Source organism: Lactuca virosa, chromosome 4 (genome assembly GCF_052849685.1).
Source record: "Lactuca virosa cultivar CGN04683 chromosome 4, Lactuca_virosa_CGN04683_v6, whole genome shotgun sequence".
NCBI lineage: Eukaryota > Viridiplantae > Streptophyta > Magnoliopsida > Asterales > Asteraceae > Lactuca > Lactuca virosa.
In genome coordinates, this window is record NC_136429.1 from 171,648,271 (window position 1) to 171,674,527 (window position 26,257).

The 26,257-nt window shown below is 34.2% G+C and overlaps 1 protein-coding gene across 2 annotated transcripts; it reads left to right on the forward strand.

The window, feature by feature from the left end:
- Window positions 1-21,844: 21,844 nt before the first annotated feature.
- LOC145168608 (MADS-box transcription factor 6-like) lies at window positions 21,845-24,248 on the forward strand. Of its 2 annotated transcripts, none has more exons than XM_079087382.1 (8): window positions 21,845-22,130; window positions 22,220-22,298; window positions 22,410-22,471; window positions 22,565-22,664; window positions 22,774-22,815; window positions 23,093-23,134; window positions 23,230-23,303; window positions 23,958-24,248. In XM_079087382.1, the coding sequence occupies exons 1-8, from the start codon at window positions 21,949-21,951 to the stop codon at window positions 24,022-24,024; spliced, it is 648 nt and encodes a 215-aa protein (XP_078943508.1). In that variant the 5' UTR covers window positions 21,845-21,948; the 3' UTR covers window positions 24,025-24,248. The 2 variants fall into 2 exon arrangements, with proteins under 2 accessions (XP_078943508.1, XP_078943509.1); XM_079087383.1 differs by having other exon boundaries at window positions 21,849-22,130; window positions 23,236-23,303.
- The last annotated feature ends 2,009 nt before the right edge of the window (window positions 24,249-26,257 follow it).

Below are 26,257 nucleotides of genomic sequence, written 5' to 3' on the forward strand. Positions count from 1 at the left end.
TTGCATTTTTATGCATAAAGGGCCCCTAAAATGTCCAGATCTAAAGGGTTAAGCTTCTAAAACAACCTTAGCTCATAAGGACCAACCAAAAGGGACCAAAATAGCCATAAACAGCCCAAAGGTAGATCTGTACAAGGAGTTAACAAGTTATGGACTTTATACCTCAAACTTCACGAAATGATGAAGCTAAATCTGGATCTCTAAGCTCTACTCCAAAGCATGGGTCTTCAATCTTCTTCTACCACTTCAAGATACACAAAAACACACCAAAATTCTTAACAAGAGCTCAAAATACCAAAACAAAGGCTAAGCGAGAGGTTAGGGTTTTCAATATATGGATGCTGGTCTACAATGGTCAGGATGTGGGTTTATGATGCATGCATGGATTAATGGGGCTCTAGAGCTTAACAAAGAGTCTTAGCACATGCATGAGTCCATATACACCATAAAGTTTGCATTTTTATGCATAAGGGGCCCCTAAAATGTCCAGATCTAAAGGGTTAAGCTTCTGAAACGACATTAGCTCACAAGGACCAACCAAAAGGGACCAAAATAGCCATAAATAGCCCAAAGGTAGATTTGTACAAGGAGTTAACAAGTTATGGACTTTATACCTCAAAAGTCACGAAATGATGAAGCTAAATCTGGATCTGTAAGCTCTGCTCCAAAGAATGAGTCTTCAATCTTCTTCTACCACTTCAAGATACACAAATACACACCAAAATGCTTAACAAGAGCTCAAAATACCAAAACAAAGGCTAAGGGAGAGGTTAGGGTTTTCAAGATATGGAGGCTAGTCTAAAATGGTCAGGATGTGGGTTTATGATGCTTAAATAGGGCACAAATTCAAAAAAATAGGGTTTGTCCCAAGCCAGTGTACACCCAAAGTAACCTCACGTACGCCCAGCATACATGGGCGATGCCCGCGATCAAAGTCTAGCTAGTACGCTAAGCGTACTCAAAGAGTACGCCCCACGTACTAGCCAGAGGACCAAAATGCAAATATCTTGTTTTAGCAAGGGTAAAAAGGGAACTTACAAGGTCTGAATGTTACAACAGGTCATCAAATGTGTAAGGGTCGAAGACCTGTTGTAATATGTCGAATACTTAATGTTATTTTACAAGGCATTTTGTAACGAGGCTTAGATGAATAGTCCTTGTAATTTTTTGTGTGCTTTCATGTTTCCTATAAATAGGGACATTACTTAGAGATACAAGTAAGTAAGTGTATGAACTTGTCAACATTCTCTCTGTAAGAATTGAAAGCATAATAGAGCTGAAACTAGATTATATTTACATCTCGTGTTCAAACTACATTGGTTTTACTCTGATTTGTTTCTTACTTCATTCATCACTTCATCAATTGGTATCAGAGCATGAATCATAATCTGCGATCTGATTTTCACTCTGATTCAAAAGGTTTTTGAATCAAATTTCTGATTCAAAAAGTTTCTGCACTTTTTAAAGTGAAAAAGTGTTCTTGATCTTCAGTTGTGATTCGATTCTGCAACTGATTTGTTGAATCGAGTGTTCTATTTGTTATCTCAGTTCAATTCAACAATTTGCTTTCAAATTCTCTTTTATTTCTCAAAAATTCTCAAAAAATTTCATCCGTACATCAATGGCGAACTTCAATCTCAACTCGATGACTTCATTCTCCCATTTGCTAGGATCTTCAACTAAGATTCCTATGCTTATTCCTGAATACTATGATCAATGGGTTGATCGTATGCAAGATTACTTGAATGGACTCGATGAAGAGCTATGGTCATGTATCTCTTGGAATATTAATCCTCCGACAAATGTTCAACCAATTGGATCATCGTCTGGAACTTCAAGTGTTGGTGATCAATCTGATCGATCGAAGAAACTTGAGAAAATATGCATAAGAGAGTTATGCGGTGCATTATCTCTAGTTGTATATAACTATGTCAGGAGTTGTACAACTGCAAAAGATATTTGGAATAATCTCAAAGACAAGTTTCAGGGAAGTGAGAAGACAAAAATAAATTCAGTTAAGCAATGTTTGATTGAATTGAAGGAATTCAAGTAAAAGATGGTGAAACGATTAAATGCTATTATGATAGGCTGAATGAGTTGATCTACAAATGCAATCATTATGGAATCAGGAGGACTGCTATGGAATTCAATCTCATCTTCGTTATGGGACTCCATAAAGAATGGAGGAGTGTTAGTATGATGGTGAAAAATCAACAGAGTTTCGACACATCTTCTCTAAATGATTTGTACAATCAACTGAAAACTCATGAAAGTGAAGTGAATGAAATAGCAGAAGAGTCGAAGCTTAGTCTGGGAGGTCCATTAGCACTTGTCTCTAAAGTGTCTGAAAAGGAAGCAGTCGAAAAAGGTGATTCTGATGATGAAGAGGGGTTTATCATGAATTCGGATGATGAGGCAATAGCTTTTTACTCAAATAATAGAGTCAAAAAGTTTTTCAAGAAACCGTTCATTCCAAAGGTGAAGCAAAGTGAGGGAAAAGGTAGTTTCGTGAACAAGGCTGCTGGAGAGGAGAAGAAGAAAATTGAGAAGAATGATAGGAAGGTTAATAAGGAAAGGAAATTGAAAGGAGATTCAGGTGTAGATTGCCACTATTGCAACGGAGCAAATCATCTAGCAAATGATTGCATGCTTCGTAAGAAGGATGAAAGAAAGAACAAAGTGAAGGACGAAGCGTATTATGTGGAGAGATTAGAAGAGGTGCGTTTGAAGGCGAAAAATTTGTCATTGGTGGCTAGAGGTGAACACGAGGAAGAGGGCACATATCAGATCTAGTCTTCCGGATCCGATGATGAAGAGATGCATAATCCTACGCATGGTGCCATGTATGCGAAGCTGGAGGAAGATTCTGACGAAGAGGTGACTGGTCATTGCTTCATGACCAAAAGTGCTGATAAATCTCCAATGACTACCAAGGTATGTTATATTCTTCAGTCTTTCAATATTCCTATAAGTGCATATGATTCAGAATTAATTGCTTTTGATGATACTGTTGCTTATTTCGATGCTTTGGTTATCTCTGCTAGCAATGAGGCTAAGAAATCAACTTCTCAGTTGATAGAAGTACAGAAGAAGTTAGATGCCAAGAAAATAAAAATTTAGAGTTTAGAATTGCAAATTACAAACATTATGTGTGATAGGGATTCATTGTCTAGTGATGTAAAACTCTTATTAGCTCAACAAAACATATACTGTAACTCTGCTAAAAGACTTTATGGCAAATTGACTGCATTGCATCATTCGTATGAAATTAGCAAGGAGAAACATAGGAAATTATTACCTTTTCTAGCATATGAGAGAGAAAAGGTTGATAATATTTCGTATGATTGTGAGAAAAATATTGTTGAGTTTGACAAAATTCCTGATGATAGATATGCTTATGGAATTGTCAAAATTGACGAATGTCTGGATTCAAATGAATTAGTTAACATTGTGAATGATACTTTGACTAAATCAGAACAAATCAAAATTTTGAAAAAGACTGAGAATTCTACATCTGATTGTCAATCTAATTTTGCTGATATTGAAGATAACTCTGACAATATTAGTGAAATTAGTGATATTGAGGATGTTGATTGTTCTCAGTTGTCTGTCATTAATGTTGCATCAAAATCTAAAGGAAAAGAAAAGATTAAGGATTTGATGGTTAAGATTGACAATGACAAACCTTCAACTTCGAAAGTTTGTGATCCTGATTTTGTGGATATTCGAGATAGTCAAACTGATAGCAATGATGATGAAAATGATGAAGATAATTCGCACAAAAAGGTCTCATCAAACAAAGGTTCAAAAGAAACTGCAATTCCACGAATAGTCGTTGATCAAGTGCACGAGGATACAGAAAAATTCGACAAAGTATTGTCAGAAAAAGGAGCTCATTTTCTAGAAACAAACACTGTGGTGTATCCAAATTTCAAGTGCACTGATGATGTTATATTCCCGAATCAAGTGTTTGTTACTACTGGGAATGTTGAAAACATTAAACCAGAATTCAACAAAATGGTCGAAAATGATAACAAGAAAACAGCAGACGAAGGATTCTTTTCAAATCAAAGCACTGTAGAAAATAATCTAACAAAGAGTTCGTATGTTTTTCAAAGACAAAAACCTCAACGCAAATGGGTTGAAAAACAAAAGGCTGAGAAAGAAGTTACAAAACAAGTTGTTGTGGAAAATGAAAGTGTTGTCAAATTAAATTCACAAGAATTTAAAGAACAAATAGAAAAGTTTTCAAAAGAAAATGAAATTTCAAAAAGACAAGCACGAAAGAAAATTTTCTGGCAAACTGTTGAGTCTCGAAAGAAACAAAACGGTTTGACATTGAAAACGTCTGAAAACATAAAGACTAAATCTGTTGAGAACAAGTCTTCAAATTTAGCATCTTATTCAGACCAAAAGAAAAATTCCGCTCAATCAAACAACACAAAATCTGAATTTTATCCAAAAACAAATTCTTCGAAAGATCAAAATACAACGTTTTCCACAAATGTCAAAAATACATCAAAGAGATTTCAAAATCAACCCTCAACAAAACGATTTTCATCTAATCATCAATAAAGATTTTCTTCAAAACGAAAATTTCACAATCAATTTTCTCAAAATGCAAGCGTTGGAAATAATGATGGAAGTCGATATGCTATGACATTTCTTCCTAAATCAAATGTTGATTTCGTTCCACAAAAACCGAATTTTCCGAATCCATCTGGAAAACAAACCTTAAAAGTTTCATACACAAAAGGGTTGTCTCGTGACAAAAACATCGATCATTGGCTTGAAGGAAAATGACGAATGTATCAATCAAGGAAATACTCTCAACAACAAATTCAAGAAGCTTATGAGAAATATGTGAATACTTCGTCAACTGAAAGCTCATCTTCAAAAGATTCGAATGTTTCGTTAAAGACTTGGCAACCGGTTTCGAAAGAGAAGCATGTTCAAACACAACCTAAGAAGACGAAGGCATATGTCAGTGACAATCCCACACTATCAAAAACTTATGTTTTGGTTCCTTTACCTAGTGATGTGGACTTAATTGATAGTTTCAAAACTAAAGTTTGTGATTGGGTTAAAAGTTCTGCATTTCATTCTGTTTTTAAAGCTAATTTCCAAGAACCCAAACAACCTTGGGTACCTAAATTCTTTCATTGATCGCAGGTGCTATGTGACAAGCAATATGATGAGAAATGGTATATTGATAGTGGTTGCTCACGTCACATGACTGGACGAAAGGAAAATTTAGGAGATTTTCGAAGCTTGGAAAATGTAGGTGTTGTGAAGTTTGGAAACAATCATAAATGTCAAGTGATAGGATATGGGAAAGTAACGAATGGACAGTTTACTGTAAATCGCGTTGCTTATGTCGAAGGTCTTTAACATAATTTGATAAGTGTTTCACAACTCGTTGTGGGCACTGGCAATCAAGTTGTGTTTAACGAAGAAGGGAGTATCATCTCAAAGGTTAAAACGAACGAAGTGTTACTGAAGTCAAAACGCTATGGCGATATGTTTACTCTTGATCTAAAACCGATTGTTGGGAAACCTTCAGTTTGTTTACTTTCAAAAGCTACATCTGATGTTAGCTGGTTATGGCATCGTTGTTTATCACATTTAAATTTTCGAAATTTAAATAAGTTGGTAATAGATGATCTTGTTCGAGGCTTACCGGTTTTAAAATTTGACAATGATACTTTATGTGCAGCTTGCGAACAAGGGAAACAGTATAGGAAAGGACATCCTATTGTGATAGATTCAAAAATTGTGGAACCGTTGGAACTTCTTCATGTTGACCTTTGTGGACCATCAACTGTTGAAACTCTCAACAAGAAATGGTACATTTTGGTTATTGTTGATGATTTTTCTCGATTCACTTGGGTGTATTTTCTCAGGTTAAAATCTGAAGTCGCTCAAACAATGATTGATTTTATCAAGAAAATTGAGATGAGTTTGAAAAAGAATGTTCGAAAAATTAAAAGTGATAATGGCTCTGAGTTCAAAAACAATATGTTGGATTCGTACTTAATCGCCGTTTCAAAATCACTCCGTATGAAATTATTAATAACCGCAAACCAAATGTTAAATTCTTTCATGTGTTTGGTTGTAGGCGCTTTATCATGAATCTCAAGGATAATCTTTCGAAATTTCAAGCTAAGGCTGACGAGTGTTAAATAAGCGCACACGAAAAGTCGAATAAACATTTAATCTTACTTTTGATGATTATTATGTCAATCAAATTGAAAAACATTTTGAACAACAGCCGATTATTAATGAATAAACTTATGAATCTGCAATTGTGAGTTCATCTGATTTTGATTATGATTTAATTTTTGGTGTTCCTGACAGGGCTGTGGATGCTGAAGTTCATGCGAATGATAATCATCAATCTGAATCTACGAAGCATACTGTTGACTTGGACATCCCTCAAACAATTGTGGATAGTAATTCCACATCGAATTCTCCAAAATTTGGCGAAAATATGCACAATAATCCAGTGGAGGGGGAGCACTTGGACTCAAATACTCTGCTTGAGGTGGAGCATTCTTTTGAGGGGGAGAATGGGAGAATGAATACATATGTTGAGGGGGAGAATCAGAATGATCTTTCTGTCAAAATTGAACAAAATAACAATGATATGACAAGTCTTGATCAGAATGATGAATTTCACGAAATTAATGATAATCTTTCTGTTGCAGGCTCAAAAAATGAAGAATTATACGAAGATGCACATTTGGATTTTGATCCAGCATATCCACCATTATAGAAATGGACAAGAAATCATCCGAAAGAACAAGTGATTGGGAATCCACAAGAAGGAGTCTTAACAAGAGCTCAAATTCGTGCGAAGAATGAGGTATTGAATACTCATCAAGAATATTGTATGTTCAATGTTTTCATTTCAAAAATCAAACCAAAGACATATAAGGTTGCAATGGAACACTCTGATTGGGTTGTTGCAATGCAATCTGAATTGGCTGAGTTTGATAGAAACAATGTTTGGAGATTAATTCCTAAACCTGAAAATGTTTCGATTGTCGGATTAAAATGGATTTTCAAAAACAAAACCGACAAGGATGGAAATATTGTACGAAATAAAGCACTATTAGTCGTAAAAGGATATTCGCAACAAGAAGTTATAGATTATGAAGAAACCTTTGCCCCTGTCGCAAGACTCGAGGCTGTTCGAATATTTTTGCCTTATGCAGCTCACAAAGATTTCGATGTTTATCAAATGGAAGTGAAATGTGCTTTTCTCAATGGTGAACTCGAAGAAACAGTTTACGTTGAACAGCCTCTAGGATTTATAAATGAAGAGTATCCTAATCATGTTTATATTTTAGATAAGGCAGTTTGTGGATTAAAACAAGCACCAAGAGCCTGGTACGCAACTCTTACTTCTTTCTTAAAACAATCGAAATTTAAACAAGGATAAGTTGATCCCACATTATTTCGAAAGAAAGTTGGGAATCATCTAATGCTTGTACAAATTTATGTCGATGATATTATTTTTGGCTCTACTGACCCTGCCTTGTCTAATGAATTCGAAAATCTGATGAAAAGCAAATTTGAGATGAGTATGATGGGAAAAATCAATAATTTTCTTGGTTTAAATATTCGTCAAAACAGAGAAGGAATTTTTATCAATCAAGAAAAATATACGAAGAATCTGCTTGAAAAGTTTTGATTGACGAATAGCATGAAATTGCGAGTACCAATGGCAATAGGAACAAAGCTCACACCTTCGTTGGATAAACCTGGTGTTGATCTAACTCTTTACAGAAGCATGATAGGTTCGTTACTTTACCTCACAACAAGTAGACCTGATATTATGTTCTCTGTTTGTAATTGTGCTAGGTACTAGTCAAATCCTCGAGAACCACATCTCACTGCAGTCACGAATATTTTTCGTTATCTCAAAGGCTCAATTTCGTTAGGATTGTGGTATCCTTCGAAAACTGGATTCTTTATACAAGCTTTCTCAGATGCTGATTTGGGAGGTTGCAATCTGGATAGAAAAAGCACAAGTGGAGGATGTCAATTACTTGATGGAAAATTGGTGAGCTGGCAGTCGAAGAAGCAAACTTGTGTTTCGATTTCCACTGCTGAAGCAGAATATGTTGCTGTTGCAGCTTACACATCACAAATAATTTGGATTCAAAGTCAATTGCGTGATTATGCAATTAATATGAAGAAAATTCCATTATATTATGATTCTCAAAGTGCAGTACGTATTTGTCATAATCCGGTGCAACATTCGAAGACCAAGCACATTGCTCTTCGTTATCATTTCATAAAAGATCATGTGGAGGATGGAAATATTGAAGTGCATTTCGTGAAAACTACTGATCAATTGGCTGATATTTTCACGAAACCATTAGATGAAAAATCATTTGTGAGAATTTTAGGAGGACTTGGAATGATCGAAGGGAATTCTGTTCCGGAGAACAATGTATAATAGTTAAAAGGTGTCGATTCAAAGGTACTTAATAGAATAACAAAGGGATTTCACTCAGCATTCAGAGGTTACTGTTCATATTCAGCGCTTCGACCCCCTTCGAATTCGACAACATGTAACATTTCATTAGTTGACAAAATTTTCGTTTGTTTGTCAAAATTTCGTTAGTTTGTCATAATTTTCGTGTGTTTGTTTCAATTTTTTTTCTTTCCGAAAAATTCACAAACCACAAAAATATTTTCATTTGTTTTGTCTTCTATTTTAGAAAAATTCAAAAACAACAAAAATATTTTCATTTGTTTTGTCTTTTATTTTAGAAACATTTCAAAAACCACAAAAATATTTTCATTTGTTTTGTCTTTAATTTTAGAAAAATTCAAAAACAACAAAAATATTTTCATTTGTTTGTTTTTAGTGTTTTATTGCAGATATCAATCAAGATTTATATTGGGTAGATGCTTGCAGTTCTAGGGTCAGGTAAATTTTCGAAAACTTTGCACCAGTTAGGACGTCCCTAGAAGCATGCTGCAGCATGTCGACCGAAGCCTCCAAAGACTCAATGTGTGTGTACGAAAGCCTTAATGAAATTTTTCATACGAATATTTCTTCCCAAGTCAGGCTTATATTCACATTAGTAAAATGAGTTACCTTACTCTTCTCAACTGAGTTAAGAGTTTTCTGTTTGGTCCGAATATAACAAAGGTACAAGTCATTTCTTAAACCAATCTTTTTCATCTACACATTTCTTACACTTACACACACGAAGACATATGTCCAAGAGGTCTTTGATACAACCAATCAAGATTTAGACATATCAAAACTCTGTGTTAATGATCTGACATCATGACGCCGTGATGAAAGTGAAACCCAAAATTCTAACTTTGTAAGGAATTGACGAGGAACTATGTTCCAGATTTTAACGAAACATTTGTTTCAGTACCGATTTTCGAAACTCCAAATCATATTCATTTCTTATGAGTGGTCTTGATCAAACTATCGAAACCCACGATGTTTGTTACCCAACAGGATCCAACACAAATATTTTTTTCATGAATATGATTTCCGTGTGAGTTTCATTCGATTTCTAAGTCACTTTCAAAATTCTTCCAAAGCATACTTGTCACTGACTAAATTCTGTTACAATTACTCACCTTATGTTTAGGTTGATATGTAACGAACTTAGTAAGCCACCCACGAAGCCTTATAAAAGAAGCCCTTCGATACTTCTCTATAAGTATTCGATTGTAATTCACGGGAAAATACACAAGCTGTTAATCATCTCTCTTGATGACTAACGAAGGAACCTTTGACCGGGGTTTTACTGCCTTCGTGTCGAAATTTTAATTTTTTACATCACAGATTCCCAAAATTTTTGTTAAATTGCTTCTTATCTTATTCGTTTGGCACACTGCACTCACAAAATCCTTGAGGTTCTGAGTAATACCAACTCAGGCTGATGATTTCAAACATCTGGCACATGACTTCGCTTTTCATCCCAAAAGTGAAAGAGCCTTACTTCCATCCGAAGGTTGGTGACGGTCACAATTCCATTAGGTGAAATAATACAGGTTGTTTGATGCGACGTCTTGTATTCCTTCCGGTTTTCAAGGAGAAGTGACAGTTACTTTTTGACGCATGGCTACTTTATCTGAATAGGGGTGCGAGTTTCAAGGTGCCACGTCGGATCTCATTTAATGCACATCCCGCTTCAAATTCAAACTCTAGGGTTACATATAAAAGGGGAATCAAGGAGTTTTTATCAGTTTACGCTTTCAAAAGGAAAATTCCTAAATTTTCTCTGCAAATTCACGCTGTTCTTCAAAGCTTCAACAAACCCTAATCATGGCCACTTCTGTTGATGTCAATGCTCAATCCCAAACCACTGAAGATGTTACTTCACAACAAATCATGAAGATTCAAGGCACGAACTATCAAGTTGAATCGGATGTTTCACTTTATCCAGAAGAATTGAAGATGTTGGTAGTCGCTTTGAAAAGCTCTGTTCTATCGAAAGCCATGTTCAATTCATTTGCTGTTCCTCTTTCATGGCTTTCACAAGGAGGATCCACTGCTACTTATAGCAAAGCAATGGATATTATTACCTTCCAACTGGTGAATGATAAGAAGATCTGTTTAACCAAGAAGATATTTTGTCAGATTCTTGATATCCCTAATTCTCCACCATATGCTGATCTTTCTTTTGCTCAAGTCAACTACATGTTCAATGAGATGGGTCATCAACCCCCACTCACCAAGATCAGTGATTTCAAGAAGTCTGGACTTCCGACTGTTTGGAATTTTCTATTTGGAATCTTTCTACGCTGCTTGACTGGTCGCAGTGTTGGATTAGATAAAGGTTGAATGGAAGTTTATGCTATGGTTGCTGGATTGTACTATGATATTTCAGTCGATTACTCTACACAGATGTGGAAGGAGTTTCGGAAGAGTGTTGAAAACACGAATGTTGTTCAAGTAATTTCGTGTGCAAGGTATTGGAGTTTGATTCTTCGTTATTTCTATGACAAAGAAGGGATTGAGGTGCCTGCTGGTGAAGAGACAACTGAATTCATGAAATATCACTTTCCAAAGGAGGTTATTGATGATGCTGAAGTATTTACGCACATTGCAAGGATCCCTGATGCAATGTTAAAGCGTGTTGATCCAACAAACTTAGTACTCGTGGAGTATTTGAAAACAATTAATCCTGATGTTGAAACTAGGAAGTTGTTGCCAAAAGCAGGAGCAGGTACGTCTAAGAAGTCAAGAAAATCAAAGAAGGATGCAACAACTACTCCTGAGAAACTTGTTCAGGAGCCAAAGAAAAATAAGTCACCAAAGAAATAGACGAAGCCAGAAGCACATGTTTCGACTGTTTTGGTTGAGCCGTTAGAGCCTGTTACTGATGAACAGGCAAAGGAAACCATTCCATCAAAATCTGGTATCTTTCGAAGAATTAAGAAGATGTCTAGTGGTTCACGAAAGTCTACAGATGGATCTTTTAGGTTTTCTCCTACCATGGTTCGTAAACCACATCTTAATCATCAAGGGATTCTTATTCGTGAGGTTCCAGCTCCTGTTTCTCCTTCGTCAAAGAAACAAAGAGTTGAAGATGTGGCAAAGCGTATTTCCAAAAAGAAGAATAAGAAACGAAAGTTGGTTCTACAAGAGGAATCATCCGAAGGTGAGAAAGTTCCTGAAACACCTGAACCTATTATCTCCAAATCAACTTCGACTCCTGAGCAGACTAAAGTCATACCACCCGAAGTTTCGTTAACTGAGTCAGTTCCTGAGAAGGTTCGAACTTCAGACATCACTACAAACGTATCTGAAACGGTTGTAAATGTCATCATGGGTGAAGGATATTCGTATACAGAGCTTCCTTTATCAATCCAAGGTATTCCTGAATTCTCTAACATGGATACTTCTGTTTCTTTACCTCCTTATATCATCCCTGTTTCAAACACCACAAACTCACCTACTTTTTAGCATATTATCCAAAATCCATTTACCACACTTTTCTCATCCCAATCAACTGATCCACCCAAATCTACTGAGGACACTGATATTGAAGAAGGAGGATTTGGAGGTACATTTGAAGAATTGGAATTTGATGATGAAGAAGAAACTTTTCCAGATAATATGTTAATGACGATGAAGCAGTTTAAGATTCTAAATAAAAAGATGAATTCGATTATTCAGTCTCAAGCTGACATGGGGGGAAGTCAATCTGTCACAAGTTTAGAAGTTAATGTTATGATGAAATCATTCGAAGCCCGAATGATTAGCAAAGTTTCTGGAATGATTCGAGACTCGGAGTCTAGAATCTTGGAGAAGGTGGACCATAATGATCAGAACAATGAGTTACGTATGAACTCTCAATCTGCGAGTTTTCTGCGTGAAGTAAAAGAACTAAAAAGTCAGGGCAAAGAAAGACACACCTTATTCGTTATTGATGTGAAGAAAGTTCGTGAAGATATAAATCTTAAGCTTCAAGAACTTCATGAAGATATGGTCAAAGAGATTGCTAGTGCTCAGCAAGACTATGCATCTCTCAACCAGAAGGTGGATATTATTTGTGATGTTGTCACAAAATATGTTCAGATGTACGAAAGTTTGAGTCCTCAAGTAAATGAACTTTCTACGAATAACAGCCAAAGTTTTGTGGAGATTAGTACTTTGCCAAAGGAGCTGAAAGAATTATCTGTCAAGCCAGTTTCCTCTTCGATCATTACACCAGAATTCTTATCTCAAAAATTTTCTCAATTCGAAGCTGTTTTGCATAAACAGTTGGCTCCATTGTCCAGGTTCTCAAGTCTTCTACCAACAGATGCCCCACCTGTTGTCTCAGGGGTGCAAGGGGGAGAAAAGAAGGTTGGTGATGCGAAGGTTAGTGAGGTTTCGCATGAAGTTGTTAAGACTGTTGGGAAAAATTTTCAAACAAAGATTCCATCTACAAAGCCAATAGTTTCAAATGCTGGGCCTGTTATTTCAACGGTTGTTACCACGATTCCAATTACAAGGCCAATTTCTAAAGTAATTGTGATTGGTTCTTCTGTTGAAGGTGGTAGTAGTTCGAAGCCAAAGGATACTGTTGTTAGTTCTTCACACAAAGACAAAGGCAAAACGATTGTAGTTGAAAAGTCGAAAGAGGAGAAGAAAGCTGAGGCTGAAGCTGAAGTGGAGAAACTAAGAGTAGTTCAGAGCATTATGAGTCTTCGTGCAAGTGATCCACCTGGAATGAACAAGGGTGATCCAAGTAAGCATTACAACTATGAAACGATTGAAGCAAGAGTTTCATATAATCATATGTATGCCTTTCAGAAGAAGCCAAAACAAAGCTATGTTGTTGTTAATTCAGACATGAACCAACTGGATTTTCCGGTGAATGAAATGATATTCATCATGGCTCAGTACAAGATTGCTGAGAAATTTGACAATGATGATGAATACACATATATGAAACTCAGGTTTCATGCTGTTCTTGGGAAACTTCCAGAGGAAATATGGTCTCTTGTGAAAATAAAGAAGGTGATATGCATTAAGAAGGATGTTCTGTTCGAGAACATGATGCAGAACTTCCGTTTTCATGTTGCATGGGCGAATGGTCAAGTATGTGATTTCTCTGTGGCTGATTTCCGTTGATGAACTTGTATGATCTTGTACAAGTTGCTTTGATTTTGAAAGATAAAGATGCTTCGTATCTTCGAGAAACTGAACCAGAAGTTTTTCGTCTTGGTCTTGCTCACATCAAAATATTCATAGACAACTACTATGAATGTTTGGCACTAACTGATATGGAGTTGGAAACTGCGAAGGGATTGGAAGTGAAAGTACCCATGGAACCAACGAAGCCTCAAACTGAGTTAAAGAAGTATGCAGATGGGGAGATATGCTTGAAGCCATTTGGATTGGTCTTCGCAGGGAAGGATAAGAATGGGAAGACCAAGAGATTTTTGTTCCAGGCATGCGAAGTAGAGAGATATACTATGTCCCAGTATACAGACTTTATTGTTCGTATGAATAGCTGCAAGAAGAATAATGAAGGGGACAAGAAAGAGTTGAAGAGAATTATTTATTGGTACTCAGAAATACGAAGGGTGATGCTGTATGCTATTCAGATTCTCTCAAATTGAAGAAGGTCGACATTATTACAAAGGGGGAGATTGTAAGGGTCGAAGACCTGTTGTAATATGTCGAAGACTTAATGTTATTTTACAAGGCATTTTGTAACGAAGCTTAGATGAATAGTCCTTGTAATTTTTTGTGTGCTTTCATGTTTCCTATAAATAGGGACATTAATTAGAGATACAAGTAAGTAAGTGTATGAACTTGTAAACATTCTCTCTGTAAGAATTGAAAGCATAATAGAGCCGAAACCAGATTATATTTACATCTCGTGTTCAAACTACATTGTTTTTACTCTGATTTGTTTCTTACTTGATTCATCACTTCATCAAAATGATTATTCTCTTTTCATAAAGAAAACTCCTACCAACCTAGTCATTGTAGCCATATATGTTGATGATATATTGGTCATAGGAGATGATGACATATAAATTCAATCTCTCAAGGATTCACCTAATAATCAATTTCAGATCAAGGATTTGGGTCACATTCATTATTTCTTGGGCATAGAGTTTAATAAAGTTGAAAATGGAATGGTGATTAATCAACAAAAGTATATCAACGAAATTCTTTCTGCTTATTCAATACAAGACCAATTTATCACTACCACTCCTTTACCACCGAAGCTTCACTTATTGAATTTAATGGAATAACCTTTGTATGATCCTACTATATATAAACAGCTCATTGGGAAATTGAATTTCCTTCTTCATACTCGACTGTTTGGCATAGTCAGTTCAGTATTTGAGTCAATTTAGCCAAACTCCATGCAAGTCTCATTACAATTAATGTTGCAATGCATGTCTTACGCTATCTTAAAGGCACCATGACACAAGGGTTATTTTTAAATAAAAACCCTTCTTTTAACATTGAAGCTTTCTGTGATTCGGATTGGGCATCATGCCCAATCACAAGAAGAAGCGTTAGTGGTTTCTTTATCCTTTTTGGGAATACTCCTATCTCATGGAACTAGAAGAAGCAAGTAACAGTCTCTTTATCATCTAATAAAGTAGAATACAGGTCTATGAGACGTGTGTGTGCAGAATTAGCATGGCTTAGCCGTCTCTTATCTGAATTACAAGTGGACAATATTACCCCCATTCCTCTCAAGTGTGATAGTGAAGTTGCTATTTACATTGCAACTAATCCTGTATACCACGAAAGGACAAAACATATTGAACTCGACTGTCATTTTGTTCGAGAAAAGCTACAAGCTGGTGTGATATCTTTTTCTCATGTCTCTACTCAACAATAGCTGACTGATGTCCTTACAAAACCTCTCTATGGACCAGAACATCAAGATGCAACGAACCAACTTGGGTTACTTCCATACCGCCCAGTTTGAGGGGGGTGTTAGCTTCTTCTGTTCTGTTATTGATAGTTAGGGTTATTATTGTAATTTAACTGCTAATTAGTCCAATGTTAGTTAGCAGTCATTATTTTGTTAGAGAAGTCTGTGTCTGTATATATAGATCTTGTTATCTTCTTTGTAATCAATTAATCAATACATGAAGATTGAAAATCATTTATTCTCTCTTAGTTCTTGATTGTTTAGAGATTATGTCGAGTGCATTGTATTTTGTTTTTTTTTCATGTGTTTTTTTCTTGTAAGGGGATGCCTACTATGCATCAATTTAACTAACTTTAATATGTAAGCTAAACTTTATACACTAATAATGATGTGAAACATATTAAGGTGTTTGGATGTTTGTATGTACATGCACAAATACAAATAATCAAGATTTTAGTATCGAGTTGTGGAGTGATGATGATTCACTCGCACAAACATAAAGTTTGGAATGTGTACAAGTTAGTTGTTGAAAAACATTAAACGTTTATGTTATGTGAAATGTGGAGCTAAATCAACAATGTTTAAATGTAGTAAAATCTAAAAATTGCTATTGGTCGTTACAATTCCATAAACTAATTTTGATAAATTTAAATTTGTCGCTAATTTTGTCAAAATTGGCAACAATTTGCAACAACCTATAATTTCACTACACCGTTCATCAAAACCGGCAACGATTTTTGAAGAATTACTATTTAACTTAATTATGTCACTAATAGGCATATATATTTTTAGAAATCCTTAACTATTTCCAGTCGAAGATCTGTCAGTACTCAACAGATTTTTCAGTGTCCTGAAGTCTCTTTTGTGTTGGTAATAATAAGGGTGAGCATACTGTTAGATTTCATAGTTGCAAGGTAAGAATAACAATGGAATATGAAAAAGATGACTTTCTTCATTAATTTACTTCTCTAATCATTCTATCATATATACATGAAAAGAAACGTAATAGACTAAGCTAACAAACTAACTTCTCATAACAAAATACAGTGGAAAAGACTAAAATACCCTTCTAACTATATTATCGGTAATAACAGTCTAACACCCCCCCCCCTCAAGCTGGAGGATAAGGAACAAATCCTAGCTTGGAAACAGCTTCCAAATTCAAATTTGTTTGAAGAGATTTAGTAAAGATGTCAGCTTTTTGAAGAGAAGTATGAACATGTGATAAAGAAATCAATCCCTCTTGTAATTTCTCCCGAACAAAATGACAATCTAGCTCGATGTGCTTCGTCCGTTCATGAAATACTGGATTGGATGCAATGTAGATTGCAGCCATATTATCACATTTTAAAGGTATAGGGGTTATATCCTTGACATCAAAATCAGTGAGAAGTCTAGATAACCATGCTAATTCAGCACAAACACGTCTCATTGAGCGATATTCAGCTTCTGCTGAAGATAGTGAAATGGTAACTTGTTTCTTGGACTTCCAAGAAATTGGACTGCCTCCAAATAAGATGAAGAAACCACTCATTGATCGTCGAGTGATAGGACATGAAGCCCAATCGGAATCACAATATGCTTCAAGGGCATAATTGGAACTGCTGTTGAATAAAAGACTTTGACTAAGAGTTCCTTTTAGATAGCGTAACACATGTAAAGCAGCATTGTAATGCTCTATAGTTGGAGATTGGTTGTGTTGACTCAAGAATTGTACTGCAAATGAAAGGTCTGGTCTTGTGTATAAAAGGAAATTCAACTTTCCAACCAACTTTCGATAACTTGTAGGATCAGTGAGTTTTTCTGTGGTAGTAAATGTGGTATTATGTGGCAATGGTGTAGATACCGAAGGAACATCAACTATAGAATATGAATGTAACAACTCTTTAATGTATTTTTGTTGATGTATAGCCATTCCTTGATCAACCTTATCAAATTGTAAACCAAGAAAACAGTGAATGGTCCCCAAATCTTTAATGCGGAATTGATCATGAAGAAATGATTTCAGAGTTGAAATTTCTTGAGGATTGTTACCGGTAACTAATATGTCATCAACATATACAGCAACTATAACAAGTGTATCTTGAGTCTTCTTTAAAAAGAGAGAGTAATCATTCAAAGATGAGACAAATCCTTGAACTTGTAAAGCGTGAGATAATTTTGCATACCATTGTCGTGATGCTTGTTTCAAGTCGTATAGAGACTTACGAAGTTTGCAAACAAGATTGGGTTTTGTGATGGAATGACCAGGTGGCATCTTCATATAAACATCTTCGTGTAAATCTCCGTGAAGGAAAGCATTGTTAACATCGAGTTGTTGAATGTCCCACCCTCTTTTAACAGCCAAAGAAACAAGACATCTGATGGTGTTGAGCTTGACAACTGGAGAAAAAGTCTCGGGATAATCTATTCTTGGTTTTTGAGTAAAACCTTTAGCAACAAACCGGGCTTTATACCTGTCAATAGAACCATCAGATTTGTATTTAAGTTTGTAGACCCATCTACAAGAAATTGGTTTCTTTCCTTTGGGTAATTTGACAATATCCCATGTTCGATTAGCATCAAGAGCAACCAATTCTTGTTGCATAGCATCCTCCCAATTAGGATTGCCTTTAGCTTCATGAAAGAAAGCAGGTTCAACTATTGATGTTGTAACATTGAAGACTTGAATGGGATGTGTTGAATTGAGAAGAGGTTGATCAACCGAATTGTGAGGAATGCAAAGATTGGTGATGGTGTGGCAAAAAACATGAGATGAATCATCAACAACATTGCATATATAATCTTTTAAGTGTGAAGGAGGTTGCCTAGTTCTTGAAGGACGAGAAGTAGGAACAGAATCATGGATAACTGGTGGATTGGGAGCAGGGCTAATATCGTCATTCTATGAAGAATTAGATGGATTCGGGTTATTTTATACAAAAGAAGTAGAGGTATCTTGAGAGTTAAGTGGAAAATGAGATTGGGTATTTGAAATTGGTGAAGTTGAAAGAGAGTGTAAAGGAAATATCTCATCAAAAAACTTGACATCTCTAGCAATGTGCACATTCTTGGTTACCAAATTGAGAACCTTGTATGCCTTCTGATGTAAAGGGTATCCAAGAAGAATGCGAGGATGAGCACGTGGCATAAATTTATCTCTGTGAACAACTGAAGTGGTAACAAAGCACAAGCAACCAAAAGCTTTGAGATGAGACAAATCAGCAACCTTGTTATTCAACAGCTCAAAAGGTCTTTTGTTGTGTAGATTTTGTGAAGGAATTCTGTTGATAAGATAGACTGCAGTCCTGACACATTCGGTCCAATAACTATTGCCTATACCAGATTGAAAGTATAAAGCGCGTGAAACTTCAAGGATGTGCCTTTGTTTCCTCTCAACAATTCCATTTTGTTGAAGGGTAAATGGTGTTGATTTTTGATGAATTATCCCCATTGATTGATAAAAAGTAATGCCTTCTTTTCTTGACCCCAGTTCATAAGCATTATCTGTTCTTATAATCTTGATTACTTTATGAAGTTGAGTTTTGATAAAGATCACAAACTGTTTTATGACATCAAGAACATAGCCTTTGTGTGTAATCACGTGAACCCAAGTATGTTTGCTAAAATCATCAACAATGGTCACAAAAAATTTATACCCATCATAAGAAATATGTTTGTATGGTTCCCAAACATCAATATGAACCAAATCAAAAATTTCTATAGAAGATGACACACTAGTAGGAAAGGGTAAACGATGATGTTTAGCTTTGAAGCATATATCACAAGATTCTATTGAAGCATCATGAGATTTAGAATTAACCAAAGACAATTGAGAAAGTTTGTACAAAGGAATGTGACCAAATCTCCTATGCCATAACATAGAGAATGAAACTTTATCAATTACAGACCCTTGATTATTGAACAAATGTTTAACAGTAGAAAAACAAAAAGATAGGCTTTGCTGAATAGATTTGTGATCAAAAACATACAAATCATGAACTTTTTTGCCAAAAACACCAAGAGCGAGTTTATTCTTTGACAAAGGGTCCTGCAACATACAATTGTGATCAGTAAACAGAACAAAGGTGTTTAACTGAGAAGTGAGTTTTGGGATGGAAATGAGATTATACTTAACACAAGGAACGTATAATACTCCTTCAAGAACAATAGAATCATGAAGTTTGACAGTACCAATAAATGATACAGAAGCATCATTGCCATTTGGTAATCCAATAAACTGTGGTTGAGATAATTTGGTCAAAGAGGAGAAAAAAGACTTACTGGAGCACATATGATCTGTGGCTCCTGAGTCCACAATCCAAGAAAAATGAGTGTGTAAAGAATTAGCAGACTTATAGACATTAGCTGCGAATTTCTTGAATGAGAAAGTACCTTTAGGATTCTTTGAATCACTAGTAAGATTGACATTATTTGCTTGACTGGTTGATGAAGAACTGATATGACTGTTGTTCAACAGTTGAAGCAAGTGATGATATTGATCTTGAGAAATAGAAGCATTAGAACTGCTATTGGAAGAAGAGCCAACAGTCTTGGAGTCGTCCTTTTTGGATTTTGTAAACTTGAAATTAGTAGGAAATCCATTAAGACGATAGCATTGAGCCTTTGTATGTCCCGGTTTCTTACAGTGATTGCATACAAGAGTCTTCTTAAGAGCAGATTGATCAGTTGACACATGCATGGCAATTGATTCAGATGTTATACCAGAATTGATAGTGATACCTCTTTGGCGCTCTTCTTGAAGGATGAGTGAATATGCAGTTGAAATAGTAGGGAGAGGCTTCATCATTAGTATTTGTCCTCGAACAATTTTATAAGAATCATCAAGTCCCATGAGCAGTTGAATTAACTTATGTTCTTCAAAATATTTGATGATAGCAGTTGAAGCTCCACAGGAGCAAACAGGAATTGATTGAACCATGCTTAATTCATCCCAAATCCGTGTCAATTTTGTGAAGTAAGAACAGAAATCATCAGATCCTTGTGATAGAGAATAGAGTTGTTGATGAATTTGATATATCAAAGCTCCATCAGACTGTTCATAGCGTTGAGACAATTGCTTCCAAATCTCATGAGCAGTAGACAAGAAGAGAACGCTATCAGCAATGTTCTTGGATAAGGAATTGAGAATCTAGCTAACTACCATAGAATTAGCACGATGCCAAGATGAATAAGATGAAGAAGTGATCGCAGGAACAACAATCGAACCATCAATAAATCCGATTTTGTTCTTAGCTGATAACGAAATTGTCATAGATCGCTTCCATGAAGCAAATCCAACACCAGTAAATGCATTGGATACAAGAATTTAACCAGGATTATCAGATGTACTGATGTAAAAAGGATCAGAAGAATCGATTGCATTTGTGGAATTAGGTGTTGATTGAGGCATGATGAGCAGAGTATGAAGAATAAAGAAACCCTAATCTGATACCATGTTAGATTTCAGAGTTGCAATGTAAGAATAACAATGGAATATGAAAAAGATGACTTTCTTTATTAATTTACTTCTCTAATCATTCTATCATATATACATGAAAAGAAACGTAACAGACTAAGCTAACAAACTAACTTCTCATAACAAAATACAGTGGAAAAGACTAAAATACCCTTCTAACTATATTATCGGTACTAACAGTCTAACACATACAAAATGAAAAACGAAATTGAATTTACTAATATAACTGATTCATTATACATGAACCATTACTGAGAATGGTGGTGCGGTTTTTGATTTCCATTAACCTAATGTAAATGACTCGGTTTCAGTTTAATTATAAATAGGCCCCACACACAACCTAACCGGACTACTATATGTAATGAATACATAAAAAATTTAAAAATATGTATATGTACACGAGGTAATTATTTTAATTAAATAAGAAATTGAAATTGAAGAGAATATGAGATGCTAAAAAGTTAGAATTTATCACTATAATATTTAACAAATTGCAATGAACTTTCATTTTTTTGCTTTTTATAACAACATACTATTTGATTTTCACTTTTATAGCAATGATTTTTATTATTATTATTATTATTTTTTTTTTATTTATGTTTTCCATTTTTAATTGCAATATTCTCATTAATGTTTATCTAATTTTGGAGCATTATGATTAATAGATACCGAAAACTATTAATCAAAACCAATTCGAATCAATAACCCATGGCGATCGAAATGCATTAGCCGATTGTAAAGGTTATGATTCGGTTTTATTCTATACCCAAATCAAATCATCTCATAAATACCCCTAACAATAAAGATAAACGATGTGCATCCAAACAACCCTACATAACCGAAAACAAATAGATAAGTGATAAACTTTTTTATAAAATAGAACCACTTACACCACTACAACACAAAAAATAAAACCATCTCACAGACCACAGTGGTAGGTACATTATCAACTATCAAGTGGAAGAAAAAAAAGCACCGATGTCATGTCCATGTACATTCAGTCGGCAAAAAAGATAAATTTTGATTTAATTTTACATTAGTATAATCACGTCATTAAGTGGGTAATATATACTACAAGAAAGTGAAGAAGACAAAATTCAACAGAAAATGGGAAGGGGGAAAGTAGAGCTTAAGAGAATAGAGAATCCAACAAATAGGCAAGTCACCTTCTCCAAGAGAAGAGATGGTTTGCTCAAAAAAGCCATTGAACTGTCCATTCTCTGTGATGCTGAGGTTGCTCTTCTTGTCTTCTCTCCTTCTGGCAAAGCTTATCACTTCTCCAGCCATGAGTACTCTCTCTCTCTCTCTCTCTCTCTCTCTCTCTCTCTCTCTCTCTGTATGTATGTATGTGTGTATGGTGATTGATGGTATGTTGCAGCATGGATATGACTATCAGGAGGTACAGAAACGAAAAGGGTCTGCATAAAATGAACAACCATGGAGTAAGAACCATCGAGGTATCATAGTCTTGTATATGCCATTCAAGAAGATGATCACATGTAGGTTAAAAATGATATATTTGATTTAAAGATTGTTTTTTTATTAGAAAAGAAATGGATCTGGTACAGGTATGGAAGAACGAAATGGATGAGATGAAGAAGACAATCGAGATACTTGAAACAAAACACAAGTATATATATAATAATAGATATATAATTATGAATTCATTTCATTACATTAATATATTATTACCAGGAAATATAACAATTTTGTTGGGATTAAGGCATTTGGCTGGAGAAGATCTTTCATCATTAGGGATAAAAGAACTCAAACAACTCGAACGCCAACTGAGGATCGGAGTTGATCGCGTCCGATCTAAAAAGGCACGTTTAATTATTTCAAGCAAACGATTTATCCAAGGATTATTAATTATTATTATTATCAAAATTTCCTTCAAATCCTAATAAAGATTTAATAAATGAATTTGGACAGTGGCGCCTTTTATCGGAGCACATAAGTTTATTGAAGAGAAATGTGAGTCTTAAGATTTATAAATAAATTTTATATATATATATATATATATATATATATATATATATATATATATATATATATATATATATATATATATATATATATATATATATATATATATATATATATATATATAGTGTTTTAGTATAGTTTTACAATTTTACACATCGATCTCTTTGATATGTGTAATGACTAATGTGTCTTTTTACGCTTCGGTTGAATTTAAAAAATAAAAAAAAAAGGAAGCTAGCTATTTATCTTTTTTATGTGTATGCAGCATAAAACCTTGCAAGAAGAACATACGATTCTTCAGAAAAGAGTGAGCATTTTCTTGAAAAGTATATGTTAATTGATAATTAACTTAATATTTGAATTTGAATTTAAAAAATCTACTCCTTTCTGCTATATTTTGAGATCAAGCTTCATGAGCTGCTGAACGAAGCTGATGAATACTCAGGCTTGGATTCATCTGGTCATGCAATTCAAAGGTAAACTGATTCTTTAATACATAAATAAAATATAATATTGATTATTAGTTTTCTAAAACATATTTAAACTGTACTTCAGAAATTAATAGTTATATACAATAAATTAGAAGATGTTTTGATTTTAAAAACGCACACACGGTTTTTTTTTTTTTTTTTAATTTATTCGACGTAAATAATAAGCAAATCAAATTTTTTATTGAATAAACTTTGGTTTATAGATAATTCTATATAAAGGAGGAATCTTATCAAGTTTTGACACATCAAATCTAAAAACATTTTTTGATGCTCAACAACGATTTTACATATTCGATATAAATAAGAAGCCAATCACATTTTAGTTAAAAACTTCTTACATATTCGATACAACTATATTAGTTAAAAACTTCTTAAAAATATTGATTTTACATATTCGATACAAATAAGAAGCCAATCTTATTTTTTTATTGAATAAACTTCGGTTTATATATAATTCTATATAAAGGACGAATGTTGTTAGGTTTTGACACATCAAATCTAAAACCATTTTTTGATGCTTAACAACGATAGTTTTATATCCTTGATTTTAAATTAAGGAAAAAATGTACATACCTTATAGTATTATTAATTAGAAAGAATATGTAAATATATATACAATAACATTTTATACATTTGCAGGTTTATTCCAGATGGGCAATCTCATTCACCACTCAACGTGAACCAGCTCGGTTTTTCCAACAATTGATTATATTTTCGTTATTTCTCCAATGGTTAAGATTATTACCATCTTGTCGTTGTCATTAATGTAGTAAAATATATATTAAAAAGAATTGAAGTAGTTTGGTTACTGTAAGGTATATATTGCGCGAGTAATAGTTCCTAAGTTTGTTTTTATGTAAAACATGATTGGTCAAACTTGATTGATCTTGAAAGGCTTTATGTAATTATATAGATGTTTGTATTGTTTAATCTTTGTGATTATTTGTTATGTATATTATGTGTGTATGATAATTAGGTTACTCATTAAGCTTCCATAGCTTAATCGATATTTGTCGTTGTGTCTTTAAGGATCAAGTGGACTCGATAAAGGTAAATAAGTAATCGAGAGGTAGAAGAGCTTAATATTTAGGTTGATAGTAACTCTAGACTTAAATCATAATATAGTTTTGTTGTATTCGATCGTTTTATAGTTACTTGTAAAGTACTTATTAATATAATTTATTAATATAATGAACACAATGTTTTTTCTTCTAAATTAAGTACGCATTATATTAATTTGTCTAGTGGTAATTATTGATACATGTTGTAAACTTTAACTTTAACGGATTTAAATTCGATCCGTCAAATATTTAAGCGATTAGAGCATCTTCATTGGTGCTCTCAATCATTGGCGGAGCTTCAATGGGGGGCTGTGGCCCCTCCTGATTTTTTGGTTTGATATAGTCCTTCTAGTTCCATTTTATAAATTTTAAACCCAAAAAATATAAAACTTTGGCTGTGGCCCCCCCCTGCTTACCAATTTTTATACATATTATATTTTCGAGCCCCCCCCCCCTCCCGAATTAAATGTTGAAGCTCCGCCCCTGCTTTCAATTCTAGGCGTTTTGACTCTTTTGACCATCAAATCAAAATTGACAAGATTTTTACACTGAAGATCTGATCACTTTAAATTGGACCATAAAGTCTGAATTTTGACTCATTTTGCCCTTTATGACTTCCTGTAGTCTGTTACCCGGTTCCCCTGTCTATGTGACATTCTAAGTCAGACATTAACTTCTGATCATGATGAATTTAACCACGAACTCCAAATTTTATAAAATTTTTAATTAAAACTAAACTCGGTTTTAAGTATTTTTTTCTCGTATTTCTTTCCGTTTTTATTTGTTTTTTCATCAATCTGAGAATTTTTTTTTTACTTTTTTCAAAAAAGTATAAAGTGTGAATATATTACAATTTTGGATTGTTTTTTTTCATTTTTTATTCATGTAGAAATTAACTTTACACCGAAAATAATAAATTATGGAAGCACTTATATGTAAATCTATTTATTATAATTTTATAATAACCTATTTATACAGGTTGAAAAGGTATATTGCATTTATTATCATGCATAACCTTTTTAACATTACTTTATATAAAGCCTACTAATTAATTAAAATCGAGTAAATTACAAATTTGAGCCCCGTGTATATTTATATTTGTAATTTTCTTCCAATCTTTTTTCTTTTTATATATATATTTTCATTCTTTTGAAGTTAATATTCTTTCGCATTTATCTGAATTAAAATAAAAAACATTATAAATGTAACATCCCAAAAACCAAGGGTAAAATTTTCATTTTTATTATGATTAAAACACAATTGTAACTTTTACCAAACATTGAAAATAATTTCAAATAAAACAATTATCAGAGTTCATTCCCAAAGATCATAAATTACGGAAAACATGGGTGTATGCGTTGTGATCGTCCCAAGCTCTTTCATTTGAAAACTAGAGTAGCTGAAACATAAACTGAAAATCATAAGCACAAAGCTTAGTAAGTTCCCCAAATACCACATACCATACAAATCAAACAGGCCATACAAGTCATACATAACCGTGAGCCATACATATCATTCATATACCATAATCCATAAAGGTGTTATGTGCCATCCATAGTCTTGCCATTATGCCACGAGCCGCCTCGTGGTCTTTCTTTCCAGGCCGAGGGCCACAATCCTGGGTATTACAGACAAGTGCCAGTAGCCACCTCCTAGTCTTCCATGCAAGTATCACATAGACAACTTGTTGGGTTTTGAGCATTCTAACACTCCTATGGTGTACATGCAATCCTATAAACCTTGGATCTATGTTTTCTCTATTATACATGCAAATATTAACTATTCCAAGGTTTCATCCTAACTAGCATATTATGAAGCACCAATACTACAAAGTTCTAGTTAGATGACATACCTTTTGATGTAGCTTGATGTCTTCAA

What these genes read in the sequence shown, in the direction of transcription:
- LOC145168608 (XM_079087382.1), top strand. Translation starts at nt 21,949, where the DNA reads ATGGGAAGGGGGAAAGTAGAGCTTAAGAGAATAGAGAATCCAACAAAT. An exon ending in TATCACTTCTCCAGCCATGA is followed by an intron (nt 22,131 to 22,219) that starts GTACTCTCTCTC and finishes GGTATGTTGCAG; the next exon opens with CATGGATATGACTATCAGGA. An exon ending in ATACGATTCTTCAGAAAAGA is followed by an intron (nt 23,135 to 23,229) that starts GTGAGCATTTTC and finishes CTATATTTTGAG; the next exon opens with ATCAAGCTTCATGAGCTGCT.